At 36.6% G+C, this 15169-nt stretch overlaps 1 protein-coding gene across 1 annotated transcript; it reads left to right on the top strand.

The window, feature by feature from the left end:
- Positions 1–112: 112 nt before the first annotated feature.
- LOC117318645 (E3 ubiquitin-protein ligase UHRF1-like) lies at positions 113–15123 on the top strand (the record flags this gene model as incomplete). The annotated part of the gene is given in 8 exon segments (XM_033873608.1): positions 113–236; positions 5930–6037; positions 8390–8494; positions 9126–9232; positions 10237–10399; positions 10842–10979; positions 14273–14381; positions 14978–15123. Coding segments are annotated over 8 exon segments (1000 nt in total), but the record flags the coding sequence as incomplete, so codon positions are not given.
- Between the last annotated feature and the right edge of the window lie 46 nt (positions 15124–15169).

Genomic DNA, 15169 nt, shown 5'->3' on the forward strand with positions numbered 1-15169 from the left:
TGGGCCTTTGTACGATGGTGTGCAGGGAAAGATTGAAGATATTCTAAATAAATTTTGTACCGTAACCTAATAAATTGTTTGATGAAGATTATTTTGTATGCATTGATCAAAGGTACTGTCCCGATTGTAAAACAGACAGTGACGCCATTGTAAAAGCAGGTGAGAAGTTAAAGGAAAGCAAAAGGAAAGCCAAGATGGCATCATCGACCAACTCAACAAGTCGTGACTGGGGCAGGGTAAAGTTAAATCCAAAGATTTCTGTTATTATCAGTCTTCAAAATTCTTATAGATATAAATAATAGATATAATATAAATGGTTGAGATTTTAGTTACCTACAGTGTAATTAATGCCCACTACAGGTGTTATAGTTTAGATATTGGTAATCAGAAATAAGAGTCAATTTACCCCAATACTGAACTGGGGCCTGTTCGTTCATGTGGACAAACCAGTTCCTCAATTTTTATATGTAATATTTCAGGCACAGACCTGCTGATGTTAAGAAAGGCTTCGAAAGTCTTTGTCGAGGCTCGTCTGAAAACAATATGAAATCACCAGGTGTCTTTATGTCTTAAAGAAACAACTCTGGTCCAGTTGATCAAACAATTTGGAGCGCAAAAACGAAAATGAACCTGTTCCTTTTAGATTCAGATATTGAAAATCCTGCCTACTACAGTTTAATTTTACCTTTACTAAAATATTCTATTTATTCTATTTGATATCATCATTTTGTACAGACAAGGAATATTATGGAAATTTTAATATTTCTATAAACTCTTTGAAAATGTGCTTGAATTTTGACATTTTGGCCTTGAATTTTACTCAGAGTCGAATCAGTCGATTTGAGGTCCGGTTCCATAAGTGGGATTTATTTGATACTTGCCAAGAATGATCCCTAGAGATTGTCCGGATCTAGTTTTCTTACACTTTGTGTCTACAGGAATTTAGTTGAAAATTGCCAGGAATGATCCGGAGATGGTATTTACCAAGTTATTATTTTTTCGAACTAGACTTAAAAGTCCATCATTGTTGATGTGTTGATATATTGTGTAATATGATTTTGCAATCATGCTTTTTAGGTCACCTGAGACAAAGTCTGAGACTGAGACCTATTGCGATTGCCTTTTGTCAGGCGGTGTCTGTCGTCCGTTGTAAAAAAAAATACATTTTCAACTTCTTCTCAATAACCAACAGACCCAGAGACCTGATACTGGCTGTGTAGCATGCTGGGATAAAGGGCTACAAAGTTTGTTCAAGTGGATGACCTTGCCTTCCTTCAAGGTCACAGGGGTCGAAATTAATATACTTAACTCTTTAAACATTTTCTTCTCGATAACCAAAAGGCCCAGTGACCCAATATAAGGTTTGTAGCATGCTGGGACTACCAAGTTTGTTCAAATGGATGACCTTCACCTTCATTCAAGGTCACAGGGTCAAATATGCTAAACTCTTTAAACAACTTCTTGATAACCATAAGGCCCAGATACCTAATGTTAGGTCTGTAGCATGCTGGGATGAAGGGCTGCCAAGTTTGTTCAAATTGATGACCTTGACCTTCATTCAAGGTCACAGGGGCCAAATATGCTAAAATATATCATAATTCAGGTGACCGTTTAGGCCCATGGGCCTCTTGTTATAAACAAGCATTTCAAACTCTGTCATATTTTACCAATCAAATGGTTTGAAACCAATCAGGAATCTTCATATAACTATGGAAAATCCTTTGTTGGACTTGTACTTCCTATTTTTAGCTCACCGTTTACGAGTAACCAAGAGCTAATGCTGTCACCCTGGCGTCCGCGTCCGCGTCCGCATCCGCGTCCCACCCCAAAACTTAAGTTTTTGGAGTAAGTTTTTGGAAAGCTTGTAATTCCAAAAGTATACACCTCATGCCCTTCTAAGTTGGTATATACATTCATTAGAGGTCTAGGAATGATGTTATGGCAAAATCATGCAGAAAAAAATTGTGATTTTTTCGCATAGCCATTTAGTGGACTTAACTTTTTTGGCACCAAAACTCACTTTAAAGTTTTGGGGGCGAGTCCAAAAGTATACACCTATCACCCTTCTAAGTTGGTATCACACATTCATTAGAGATCCAGGAGTAATGCTGTGGCAAATCATGCAGAAAAAAATTGGCATTTTGGCATTTTACCATTTTGTGGACTTTGACACAAAAACTCACTTTAAAGATTTTGGGGGTTAGTTTTGAAAAGCTTGTGAGTCCACACCATTCTTATTTGGTTTATACATCCATAAGAGGTCTAGGAGCAATATTATGTGACATACAATTTCAAAATGACATGCTTATACATACAGTGCATTCCACTTAATCGGGTAACGCTTAATCGGGTATTTCGTTTAATTGGGTAAAATTTTAAAAACCAAAACCATTTTCTCTTAAATCATGTTAAAAAAATTCGTTTAATTGGGTTGGAAAAGTCGTATTTTTCGGTTATTCGAATAGAACAATCGGGACAAAAAATAGAAATGCTCCGATTTTCACGAAAGTCATCGCGTATTTCTTTAAGTTTTAGACATTTATCAACAAATAGTGTAATTTTGATGGTTCAAATGTCAAAAAACAGTTAAATATTACCTTAAACGGTAATGTTATGTCGGGGTTTTGTCATGTTCAGAACTGTGTTGTTGTTGATTCTGCCTCGTGTGGTTTTTCCCCAACAGGAAGTCGACTAAGAATTGTGGGTAAAATTAAATGTTATTTTTAGTCAGCAGCAGGCAAAACGTAATGGGGTTTTAAAAGCATAATTAAGCGACTAGACAATTAAACTTTTACGTCTGGGATGTAAAATCTTCGAAGCAAAAACCAAAACAATAGGTTTTTACCTGGGTCTGATATTGCTACAGATCGATTGATATCACCGCTTACTGTATGTGGCGAATCCAAAGTGAGGGGTTCGCCACGGGGAAATGTGACGACACCGATACACAGGTGCAGTGATCACCATTGCCTGTTTTAACGTGGCGGCCCGCCACCCTTAGCTGGGTACCCGCCACGCTTACACAACCAAATTCACTCGATCCGCCACGCATGTAATTGTTACCTAACACCCCTATTTTGTATCGATTTCAAGCAGAAAACTGACCCGTTTCTATAGCGTCCGATACTCATTACCTATGGCCCCTGTTTTTACAGGTGAACTAGGCCTAATTGACGAATTGCGATCTCGGTAAGGTGCCTCACCGTTATGTTTTGACACGGTTGACTGATCTCTTGATCACACCTATATCGATGGTGATAATTAATTAATAGTAGGTGTACTGTTCTGACCATGGGAACAGATGTGATTGTATGGTTTCAGTCGATCGGGACATCAGAGAAAATGTTACCATCGTCTACATCGGAAAAACCGACGGTCCGATAAGATTTTTTTTTTCACAAGAATTGATATTCAGCTGGGATAATCAAACTGATAATATCAATACCTAAGCCGATGTTTGAGAAGCATGGATACATTTTTGAAAACTTTATGGCAATGTCACCATGAAGAGAGGAGTATCAGCTCTTTTTTTGGAACACCATGTAAACGACATGCGATCGCGACAACCGATCTAGAAAACCTGCAGCCAACAGACTGAAATCTGATATATCGCGCAAGCCACGACTACAGAAATGCGCATGGATTAATTGTGTATTAAGATGACCAAGGTAAGCTTACAATTAGCCTATATTTGATTTGCTAGATAATGATAATAATCTAATGAATATTTCGTGCATTGGTTTTCTTGTCACGTGCTATTTTTAGAAAGTACTATTAGAGTGATCTCCCTTCCAAAAACGATCTCGAAATGTCCAATAATATAAATAATCTCAGAATCTCTCCTAATGTATCTCTCTATTTATTATTTGATAAATGTTATCTAGGTTTTTGATTTTCTTTAATTATTATTAAATAAAGATAAGTTAATTAGCACCTCAAGTATATACAATGTAATTAAAAAATAACATCTACATTTGTAATGAATATGTACTAATTTGATTATATTTGTTAAAATATAATTTATTTTTTTTTGGGGGGGGGGGGGGGGGGGGTTTCCAAAGATTTATTGATGGTTTTAATTTTTTTGCTTATTACAAATTTGTAGGAATAAGAAGTTCATAATTATAATATGGTAATGACCACAATAAGATTCATTAAGCTTTTCAAAAATATTTATTTATTTATCTATTTATTTATTTATTACCACCAGCAGGAACAGGCTCTCTCAGAGGATCTTGAACTCTCTGATGATGGTGTTTACCCAGAAAGTTCCCTACAAGAAAGCTGCTTCATTCTAGAAGGGACTGTGCAACAGCAGAATGTTCATGTCATTTGGAGAGACAAATTGTGTTTGGCTTCAATTGTTCATATATAGTGAAGACTATTTTCAGGAGAAAATTATAGTGACTGTGTTGAATTGATATCTTAATTGAAATTATATTGTGGCTTGTGCATTGCTTTAAAATACTTTATATATTCTTATATTATGTCCAGTAAAAGTTGCCATTGAGTTTGATTTGTAGGTGCTGTATCATAGATATAATAGTTGCTATTAATATGTTCACTGATAATATTATAGTGCAATTTATGAAATTAATACATTTGTAATTGAAATGTTTTAACTTATAATACTTGACAATGCAATATGATCTTGGAGTGAATGTTTATCATATATATTTATAACAGTAAAAGATGCTATTTGAGTTTGTTTTATTCAATGTTATATTAAAGAACAGCGAGTTGCAATTGAGATTGAAATGGTTTTGTGAAAATAAATTGATGATTGTTTAAATGAGGAATGTATGTTTGTAGTTTTTAAAAGTAATGGTATAAGCTGTTATTTTGTTTTAATTTACACGATATATATGGCATAGAGTGAGCAAATGATTAAAATGCATATTTATTTAGAACTAAATCAAACAACATAATTAAATCTCTATTCTTAATGTCATAATTGATGATGTTTCTCGAAACGTCGCACCGCGAGGCTGCATGACATCCACAAAAGTACATGTTCAGAAAAAATTGTCAAAAAATTTTCCTCCACCCATCATTTTGAAATTGTGGTGATCCCTGAGGTGAGTTAAAAATCAGTAGCGAGCAGTAAAATGACAGACGCCCGACGTTAGCTCATAATTCCTATTCAGGTTAGGATTAGAACTGGTTAATAAAAACATTACATTGGATTTCGTGTTGTTTTATCAGTGACTGCCAGTGTCAAGTTCGTATAAATTTATACCACAGGAAACGACCTAAATAAACTCGGTTTCTCCGATCTCTGTGCTTTGGTAATTGGAAATAATATGGAATATTTTAAACTTCAAAGCGAACATAAGAATGTCTCTATGATAAACATAAATGATTTTAGATGTAATTGTCGGCGAGTCCTTAGATCGTATGTCAAATTAGGAACACACGGATGAAACAGGGATGTATGACCCCCCGATTTGAGGTGCTACGATTGTATTGTGCCGCGAATAAGAAAATCATTAAGGTTTTGTTATTTTAATACACACATTTTTATACAATTAGTAATAGTAATCTGACAATTTGACATCAGTAAAAGCACAAACAAAAACACCGTTTATTAACAATAATAACGCAAATATTTTCATCCAAAATCGACCCAAGTCCGACTACCATTACGGACCAAATCCAAGATGGCGACGTGCATTTCGGCTTATCGGGTAAGTCGGTTAATCGGGTAAAAAGTCCCCGCAAATAGGCAACCCGATTAAGCGGAATGCACTGTACATAAAAAATGTATGCATAGTGTGATTGCTGCCGCTGGTGAGCTTTCGCAATCATTGATTGCACTTGTACTATAGTGTAGTTATTTGCATTACATACATATCCAGGACTGGAATTCTTTGCAGATATCAGTGGAAAAAATGGAAACTTCCAACAATGAGGGATTTTGCTATTTCAGGGAATGGCTTGTGTGGGCCGACAGAATGTATGCACAGTTGTTCCAGCACAACATTTTGGGTCTATTCCTGGTGTAGAGGTCGGCACTTCGTGGAAGTTCAGAGTTCAGGTAAACGCAGAAGAATTATTTTAACATTAAAAGTAATGTTTCAAATAAAGATGCAAAATTTTGATACAAAATGTGTGTTACAGTTTATGAAAAACCTATCTAAACATTACCATACTGTATCCTTCAGCGTGAAATTTAATCTTGTTTAAGGTTTTAAGGGTCCACACTCTTGAAAATTGTGAACTCTGAACTCAAAACCTGATCACTGCTAACCTGTTCCTCAATAGCGTGTCTGATAATGATCTAAAGTCAGTAGCATGAAAGACAGGAGATACACATGAAGTTGATTGATTAAATGAACCTGCTTCAAGATCAATATTCAACCTCAGATCCTGCATTCACCACCTGTCTTGATAACCCAAGAAAATATTTCAGTATTCTTTTCTAGTCTTCCTCACAATGAAACCATGTGTTGCCTGTGAAAGCAGGAGACATAAAGGGATCACAATGTCGGCGGCGGCATACGCACAGGAGAGTTCCCTACAATAACTGAACTCTCCTTGGGCTGATCAAACCCGAACTCCATACAGACCTTCTTTACCAATAGTATGCATTTATTTGCATGAGATTGCTATTCAGTCCCGAAGGTCACTTACTCAAATAGAAAATCAGTTTCCTTACCTAACTCAAGTTTCCTTGGGCTGACCAAGCTCAAACTTCATACAGGCCTTCCTTACCAAAGGGGCTTTGATGGAATTGCTTTTCAGACCCAGTGATCAAAATTCAATGTCACTGTTACTTAAAATAGAAAATCAGTTTAACTCGAGCTTCCTTGGTCTGACCAAGCTCAAACTTCATACAGACCTTCCTTACCAAAGGGGCTTTGATGGAATTGCTTGTCAGACCCATAGGTGTCAACCATCCCGGATTACGCGGGAAGTGCCCGGAAAATCATTAAAATTTCCCCTAAATCCCGATTTGGTACATTTCCCGAATCGGGGTTAAATTTCTCCCAGATTTGAGCAGTCTTCCCTCATAAAACCCCGCAAATCTCAGACACTTTGACCCTGAACTGATTATGTAAACGAAACACCCCCACCACCTGTGTAGCTGCCCTGGTCTGGGGCTTGGTGAGAGAAGGGAGTCGGTCACTGGTCACCATATGCATATGCGTGCCTGCCGACTGGTGTATACATTATAACCCATGTGGCTTCATTTGACATGGTCAGTTAATTTTGTGATTACAACTAGGATACATCACTTCAAGAACAAACACTGATACTATCTGTCAACAAGATTTACTCACATGAAAGCCAATAATGCCTTTCTTAATTGTAGCTGTCAGTACCAGGGTTTGTACTGCCGCCATCTTTAATTGGACAATTACATAGTATAAAGTCGTAAACTGCCACAAAAATCCGGATTTCAATTTGGGTCAGAAAAAAATAAAAAGACTTTTTAAGAAGTTTGTTTTATGTCATAATAGAACTACTAGTAAAACAAAAATTAATAAATCACTGTGTAATTATTATTTGAGAAAGGAAGGGAGATAATTTGATAAATACATTTAGAAATATTTCAGAACAAAATAATAAAAAAAAATTCAGGAGATAAGTTGTTGCTTTGTATACTGCTTGCAAATTTCAAGTGACTACATCATTAATAATATAATTCACTAAATACAGTTTTTAAATGAATTCATCTTTTTTTTCTATTTTTTTTTTAATTATTATTATTCTTTAAAATTAACCATTGTTGTCAAATTAAAATATCAAAATGTATAGCCCGAGGTAATTTACACCTGCGCAAGCCCATGAGGAACATCACCTAAAGTAACAAAAATGTCGCGATTTTTTTCACGCACTTTCCCCCTCATTTTGGATGTGGAATGAGGGAGATCTCCCTCATTGGAGGTTTCAGAGGTTGACATGTATGCAGACCCAATGATCAAAGGTCAAGGTCACTGTTACTAAAAATAGAAAATAAGTTTCTATGTCATAACTCAAGTTTCCTTGGGCTTATAAAGCTCAAACTTCATTTTCAGACCCATTGATCAAAGGTCAAGGTCACTGTTACTAAAAATAGTTTCCTTGGGCTTATACAGCTCAAACTTCATACAGACCTTCCTTAGAAGAGGGGGCATGGAATTGTATCACTTTCCTTGTAACTCTTACCCACAAACATGTGGTTTACATGAGTTTTTATTAAAATAAAACATATATTAATGAATTGAAAATAATTTGGCATTTACAATACATGAATTTTGATTGTTGTAGGCTATTATCAATATAAGATTACAATATAGTTGTGTCACTTTTGAAGTTATATAGAATACAGAAAGCTGTACGTGAGGTTTATTGATTTTAACAGTTTATCGGGAATATAAATCTACCTTCTTTTGTACCTGATCAGGTGAGTGAGGCTGGAGTACACAGACCACACGTGGCCGGTATCCATGGACGCGAGGATGTTGGGGCATTTTCTATAGTTTTGTCAGGAGGCTATGAAGATGACAAGGTATGGTTTCTTCTCTTGCTATTTGACGAGAAAAAGTAGTCTCGCATTTTCTTGTATCGATATTTTGATACCTGTTAAGTTTTGATATGATATAATAAAAATAAGGTATGAAAACATGGCTGACTAACTCACAGGCTAGTATTACATATGATCTTATGTAGATTTCCTGAATATAGCGGCAGAACACGGAGGTAATCTTAGACTAATCCTGGTATATGTCAACACTTTTTCTTCTGGCATGACATGTGAATAAACAGTTTGGTCTTATACAATGCAATCACAGGACTTGGTGTCGAAGATTTCAGTAAATTTTTGTTGACAAAAATCACAATTTTCTTGAAAAATACACTACCCTTCGCATTGGTACTGATAGAGTTATTCTATGGTTCCTAAGTATTGCTCTTGTCACTTCCTTTGCTGTATGAACCTTATTCACTGCTGTTTGAGAATAAATCAGAATATTATTTTAAACAAATTTTCATTTAAACACAACACAACAAACAGTATGAAGGTTAAAAAATGTATTGAATGGAGCCAATAACATGTTCAGGCTCAAAAGATGAAGATTATTAGAAATTCTCAGAATGTGTACATTGACTTCAATAAGATAGCAATATTTGTTGTGTTACAGGACGACGGAGATCAATTTACTTACACAGGAAGTGGAGGTCGTGACCTGTCAGGAAATAAACGTACAGCAGAACAGTCATGTGACCAGGTTCTGACACGTATGAATAAGTAGGTATAATGATATATGTATTATACCTATCTGGAACTACTCTACTCTTACATAGATGTTCAGAATCAAAATATCTTTGATGAGTTTCCATTTCAGATATTTGACCTGCGTGTATGAAGTCAAACTTGCTCTTAACAGAATTAGACCTGTCCAGATGGCTGCCATTTTACAGATTTTTAGGTCACCTGAGACAAAATCTCAGTTGACCTATTGCGATCTCCTTTTGTCTGGCGTCGTGCAGCGAACGTCGTAAACAATTCACATTTTCAACTTCCTCTCAATAACCAACAGGCCCAGAGACCTGATATTGGGTGTGTAGCATGCTGGGATAAAGGGCTACAAAGTTTGTTCAAATGGATGACCTTGAACATTCATTCAAGGTCAAAGGGGCTAAATATGTTAAAATATGTCATAAATCAGGTGACTATTAAGGCCCATGGGCCTCTTGTTGTCAAACATTACAGCATTTGTCAGAATCAAACTAAATTCATTTATGGCAAAAGTCCAGATTGCTGGGTAAAATTGTAGGTCACAAAGTTAAAGTTTGTTTCTCTCAACTGGTGGGTGGTTTAATATTACATTCGAAAGTAAATTGTTCAATTAAATACAACGGTTGACAGGGACTTCAAGGCAGAACTTAATCAAGACAGTTCTGATCATTTCTCAGTGTTAAAAGTGTCTTGGAATATGTTATAATGAAGAGGCCCACCACCTCCTGTGATGTTGTCCTGTGCATGAGTTCTCAAAGATAGTATTTTGGGGGGGGGGGGGGGGGGGGGGGGGGGGGGGGGGGGGGGACATATAGTCTTACCCATGTCCATTCCGTTCCATATCCCAGCTTGTTCTGAATCAATATCATACCTTGAGAACCTCTCAACAGATTCAGTTCATATTTGTACATGGTAATCGTACACTAAATTCTTTGCATAGGAGTGGTACATTCATGTCTTAGAGGCATCATCTGCGTTTGTTCTAGATGATGGTTTTCATATCCTTATTTTAGAGCTCTGGCCAAGAACTGCAATGCCGTTATGGACAACAAGAAGGGTGCCTGTTCGGAAGAATGGAAGAAAGGGAAACCTGTACGTGTAGTTCGTAACTGTAAGGGAAGGAAACACTCCAAGTATGCCCCAGAAGAAGGCAATCGCTACGATGGCATTTATAGGGTATGAAATTAAAGTAGTTCGTTGGTCAGTGGGGCTAGGTCATACTTGGACTATAAATTACCATGGCAACAGTATTGTATTTGTATTGTATCTGCCATAGAACCAAAATAAGTTATCTTTCTGTCCATATGTCTCAGGGATAGAGAAACCAGATATTTCCCAATTTTATATGCCCACCACAATTTGAGTTATTATGTTGTGTTGTCCATTGTAAATTTCAGTTTTAACTGACCTCTTTGGAACTTTGTATACTTTACAATCGTTTTTATGTAGTTGTGTTTGCCTCGGTTAATTTTTTTTAAAGAAATCTTAAGGTTATTCATTGTATTTCAGTATTTATCCAAAATCCCTTTCAGTTTAACTGGTTAAAAGTGTCTTGCAAAATTTTTTTTTTTTTTTTATTTTACAGCACCACCATTCTTCAAAAACTTCTTTTCTGTAGATTACCAAATACTGGCCAGAGAAAGGAAAGTCTGGTTTCTTGGTCTGGAGATACTTGTTGAAGAGAGATGACCCCACGCCAGCTCCCTGGACCAAAGCAGGCAAGAAACGTATTGAAGAACTTGGCCTGGAAATGCAGGTAAGCTGATATTCCTTGTATTTAAGTTTGTGTTTGTGCAAGTCTTTGAACATGATTTTAGTTCATGCGGACAGAATTACTGTTGGGCTGACATCATCCTGCTTCCAGCATCCATCAACATTAAGTTTGAATTGCTGCTACTTTGCTGATTGGAGTTTTCATCAAAGTTGGAGGTTATAAGGGCCAAAAGAGGAATTTGATCAAAGTTGGAGGTTACAAGGGCCAAAAGAGGAATTTGATCAAAGTTGGAGGTTACAAGGGCCAAAAGAGGAATTTGATCAAAGTTGGAGGTTACAAGGGCCAAAAGAGGAATTTGATCAAAGTTGGAGGTTACAAGGGCCAAAAGAGGAATTTGATCAAAGTTGGAGGTTACAAGGGCCAAAAGAGGAATTTGATCAAAGTTGGAGGCGGAGACAGGGGCCAAAATAAATAAGAACTTGATGAATTTTGGTTGAATTTGGTCTGAAGCCTTATTGGCAAAAGGAATGTGTATTTAACTGAGGACGTGGCTCCCAAGGAGGGAGTCCTTCATATGCAAGGCTGTGTTTATATATTACTGTAATATCTCATGTACTATCTGTAGAGTTTGTTTATATATTACTGTAGTATCTGTTATATATTACTGTAGTATCTGATTTACTATCTGTAGTGTTTGTTATAAAATCTTTAAACGACTTCTTCTCAATAACCAAGAGTCCCAGAGACCGAATTTTTGGCCTGTAGCATGCTGGGGTAAAGGGCTCTCAAGTTTGTTGAAATGAATGACCTTGCCCTTCATTCAAGGTCACAGCAGTCAAAAAGGCTAAAATCTTTAAGCGACTTCCTCTCAATAACCAAGCGTCCAAGGGAGTTGATATTTGGTCTGTAGCATGCTGGGGTGAAGGGCTACCAACTTTGTTCAAATGAATGACCCTGACTCACATTCAAGGTCACGTCGATCAAGTATGCTTAAATCTTTAAATGACTTTTAGTGAATAGCTTAAGTGCCGAAAGACATTATATTGGTCATGTAGCATGCTTTCAAATAACTGCAGGATCCATATATGAAAAGATAACTGCATTGCAGGTGAGCGATTTGGGCCCATTGGGCCCTTGTTGACTATAATTTGTTCGATTTCGATTGGAATTCATTCTAACTTGGTTAACATTATCAGCATTGGATAACAGTTTGATGGCATGCACATGTTGGCCCTGACTGACCCCCAGGGGCTAATGGGCGGGGCTAAAAATGGTCAAATTGACTGAAATTTAAAAAATCTTCTTCTCTACTCTCAGATATGATGGAATCAAATACTTTTCATAAATGGAAGGGTCTTAAGGTACTTTACCAAACTTGTGAATTTCATGACCCTTGGGTCTCATGTTTGCCCCTGGGGAGGGGGTAAAATTTACTATAGTTTATATAGGGAAATCACATTTTTGACTATAATTTGTTTGATTTCGATTGGAATTCATTCTAACTTGGTTAACATTATCAGCATTGGATGACAGTTTGATGGCATGCACATGTTGGCCCTGACTGACCCCTAGGGGCTGATGGGTGGGGCCAAAAGGGTCAATTAAATTAACTGAAATATTTCAAATCTCAGGTGACCGTTAAGGCCCTTTGGGCCTCTTGTTTATATATTACTGTAGTATCTGATTTACTATCTGTAGTGTTTGTTATATATTACTGTAGTATCTGATTTACTATCTGTAGTGTTTGTTTATATATTACTGTAGTATCTGATTTACTATCTGTAGTGTTTGTTTATATATTACTGTAGTATCTGATTTACTATCTGTAGTGTTTGTTTATATATTTCTATAGTATCTGATTTACTATCTGTAGTGTTTGTTTATATATTTCTATAGTATCTGATTTACTATCTGTTGTGTTTGTTTATATATTTCTATAGTATCCTGCGGGCTACCTTTATATATTTCTATAGTATCCTGCGGGCTACCTTTATATATTTCTATAGTATCCTGCGGGCTACCTTTATATATTTCTATAGTATCCTGCGGGCTACCTTTATATATTTCTATAGTATCCTGCGGGCTACTTTTATATATTTCTATAGTATCCTGCAGGCTACCTTTATATATTTCTATAGTATCCTGCGGGCTACCTTTATCTATTTCTATAGTATCCTGCGGGCTACTTTTATATATTTCTATAGTATCCTGCGGGCTACCTTTATATATTTCTATAGTATCCTGCGGGCTACCTTTATATATTTCTATAGTATCCTGCGGGCTACCTTTATATATTTCTATAGTATCCTGCGGGCTACCTTTATATATTTCTATAGTATCCTGCGGGCTACCTTTATATATTTCTATAGTATCCTGCGGGCTACCTTTATATATTTCTATAGTATCCTGCGGGCTACCTTTATATATTTCTATAGTATCCTGCGGGCTACCTTTAGTATCCTGCGGGCTACCTTTATATATTTCTATAGTATCCTGCGGGCTACCTTTATATATTTCTATAGTATCCTGCGGGCTACCTTTATATATTTCTGTAGTATCCTGCGGGCTACCTTTATATATTTCTGTAGTATCCTGCGGGCTACCTTTATATATTTCTATAGTATCCTGCGGGCTACCTTTATATATTTCTATAGTATCCTGCGGGCTACCTTTAGTATCCTGCGGGCTACCTTTATATATTTCTATAGTATCCTGCGGGCTACCTTTATATATTTCTATAGTATCCTGCGGGCTACCTTTATATATTTCTGTAGTATCCTGCGGGCTACCTTTATATATTTCTGTAGTATCCTGCGGGCTACCTTTATATATTTCTATAGTATCCTGCGGGCTACCTTTATATATTTCTATAGTATCCTGCGGGCTACCTTTATATATTTCTATAGTATCCTGCGGGCTACCTTTATATATTTCTGTAGTATCCTGCGGGCTACCTTTATATATTTCTGTAGTATCCTGCGGGCTACCTTCATGTATTTCTATAGTATCCTGCGGGCTACCTTTATGTATTTCTATAGTATCCTGCGGGCTACCTTTATGTATTTCTATAGTATCCTGCGGGCTACCTTTATATATTTCTATAGTATCCTGCGGGCTACTTTTATATATTTCTATAGTATCCTGCGGGCTACCTTTATATATTTCTATAGTATCCTGCGGGCTACCTTTATATATTTTTATAGTATCCTGCGGGCTACCTTTATATATTTCTATAGTATCCTGCGGGCTACCTTTATATATTTTTATAGTATCCTGCGGGCTACCTTTATATATTTCTGTAGTATCCTGCGGGCTACCTTTATATATTTCTGTAGTATCCTGCGGGCTACCTTGAAGCCATGGCAAAGAAAGCTGAGGAGGTGGAGTCATCGGGTGCCACATTTGCTAAAAAAGGAAAAGGAAAGAGGAAACGGACCGACTGGAGTAAGACGTAATGGTGAACTGTAATGCTAGAAATCTTCATAACTTTTCTAGCCTTTTAATCTTTTGCATTTTATTTGAATTTGAAAAACCTTTGCACATAAATAATATGCATTTCTTTACATAACAATATTTACAAAAACTAAATCACTGTATTTGTTGAGATGAGCAGCTGTCAAAGACTCAATGTTACTATTCCAGCTTAAAAGTCCTAGTGTTTGCTTAACACTTACAGATAAATCTGTTTCACACTTACAGATAAATCTGAATTCTTTATTACTAAATGTATTACAAAAAAAACCTAAAAAACAACACCAGAAAAATTTCAATTTCAGTCCCCAACTGGGAACTGGAAAGGGGGGGGGGAGACAATAGGTTTGTGTTGTGTCTGTCTGTCCTGCACTTCATCTTGTCCAGGACCTCCTATCCTACAAAACTTGTCACCTCATACTAGCAATGTCTCGTGTATCAGTATGTCACATAGAGCTACATCAAAGAACAAAGAAAAACAGTTGACCATTTTAGGCATATTTGGTGAGGGACTAATTTGTTGCATTGTCTTGTAGAAGATAATCATTTTACTGTGTCCTTTTGTCCAGATTCTTCACCAGGTGAAACTTCAGAGAAGAAACAGAAGGTGGTAAAATACAGTGTAGATCCTGCCCAGTTAAAGCTCATCAAAGAGGACGAAATTAACAAGAAACTGTGGGAAGATGCCATGTTACTCACAAAGGAGGATGGACAGGTATGGTAAATAGCAAAGTGAAAAAAGTTGGGGGTTCAGGGTAAAG

Source organism: Pecten maximus, unplaced genomic scaffold, assembly GCF_902652985.1.
Source record: "Pecten maximus unplaced genomic scaffold, xPecMax1.1, whole genome shotgun sequence".
NCBI classification, from domain to species: domain Eukaryota; kingdom Metazoa; phylum Mollusca; class Bivalvia; order Pectinida; family Pectinidae; genus Pecten; species Pecten maximus.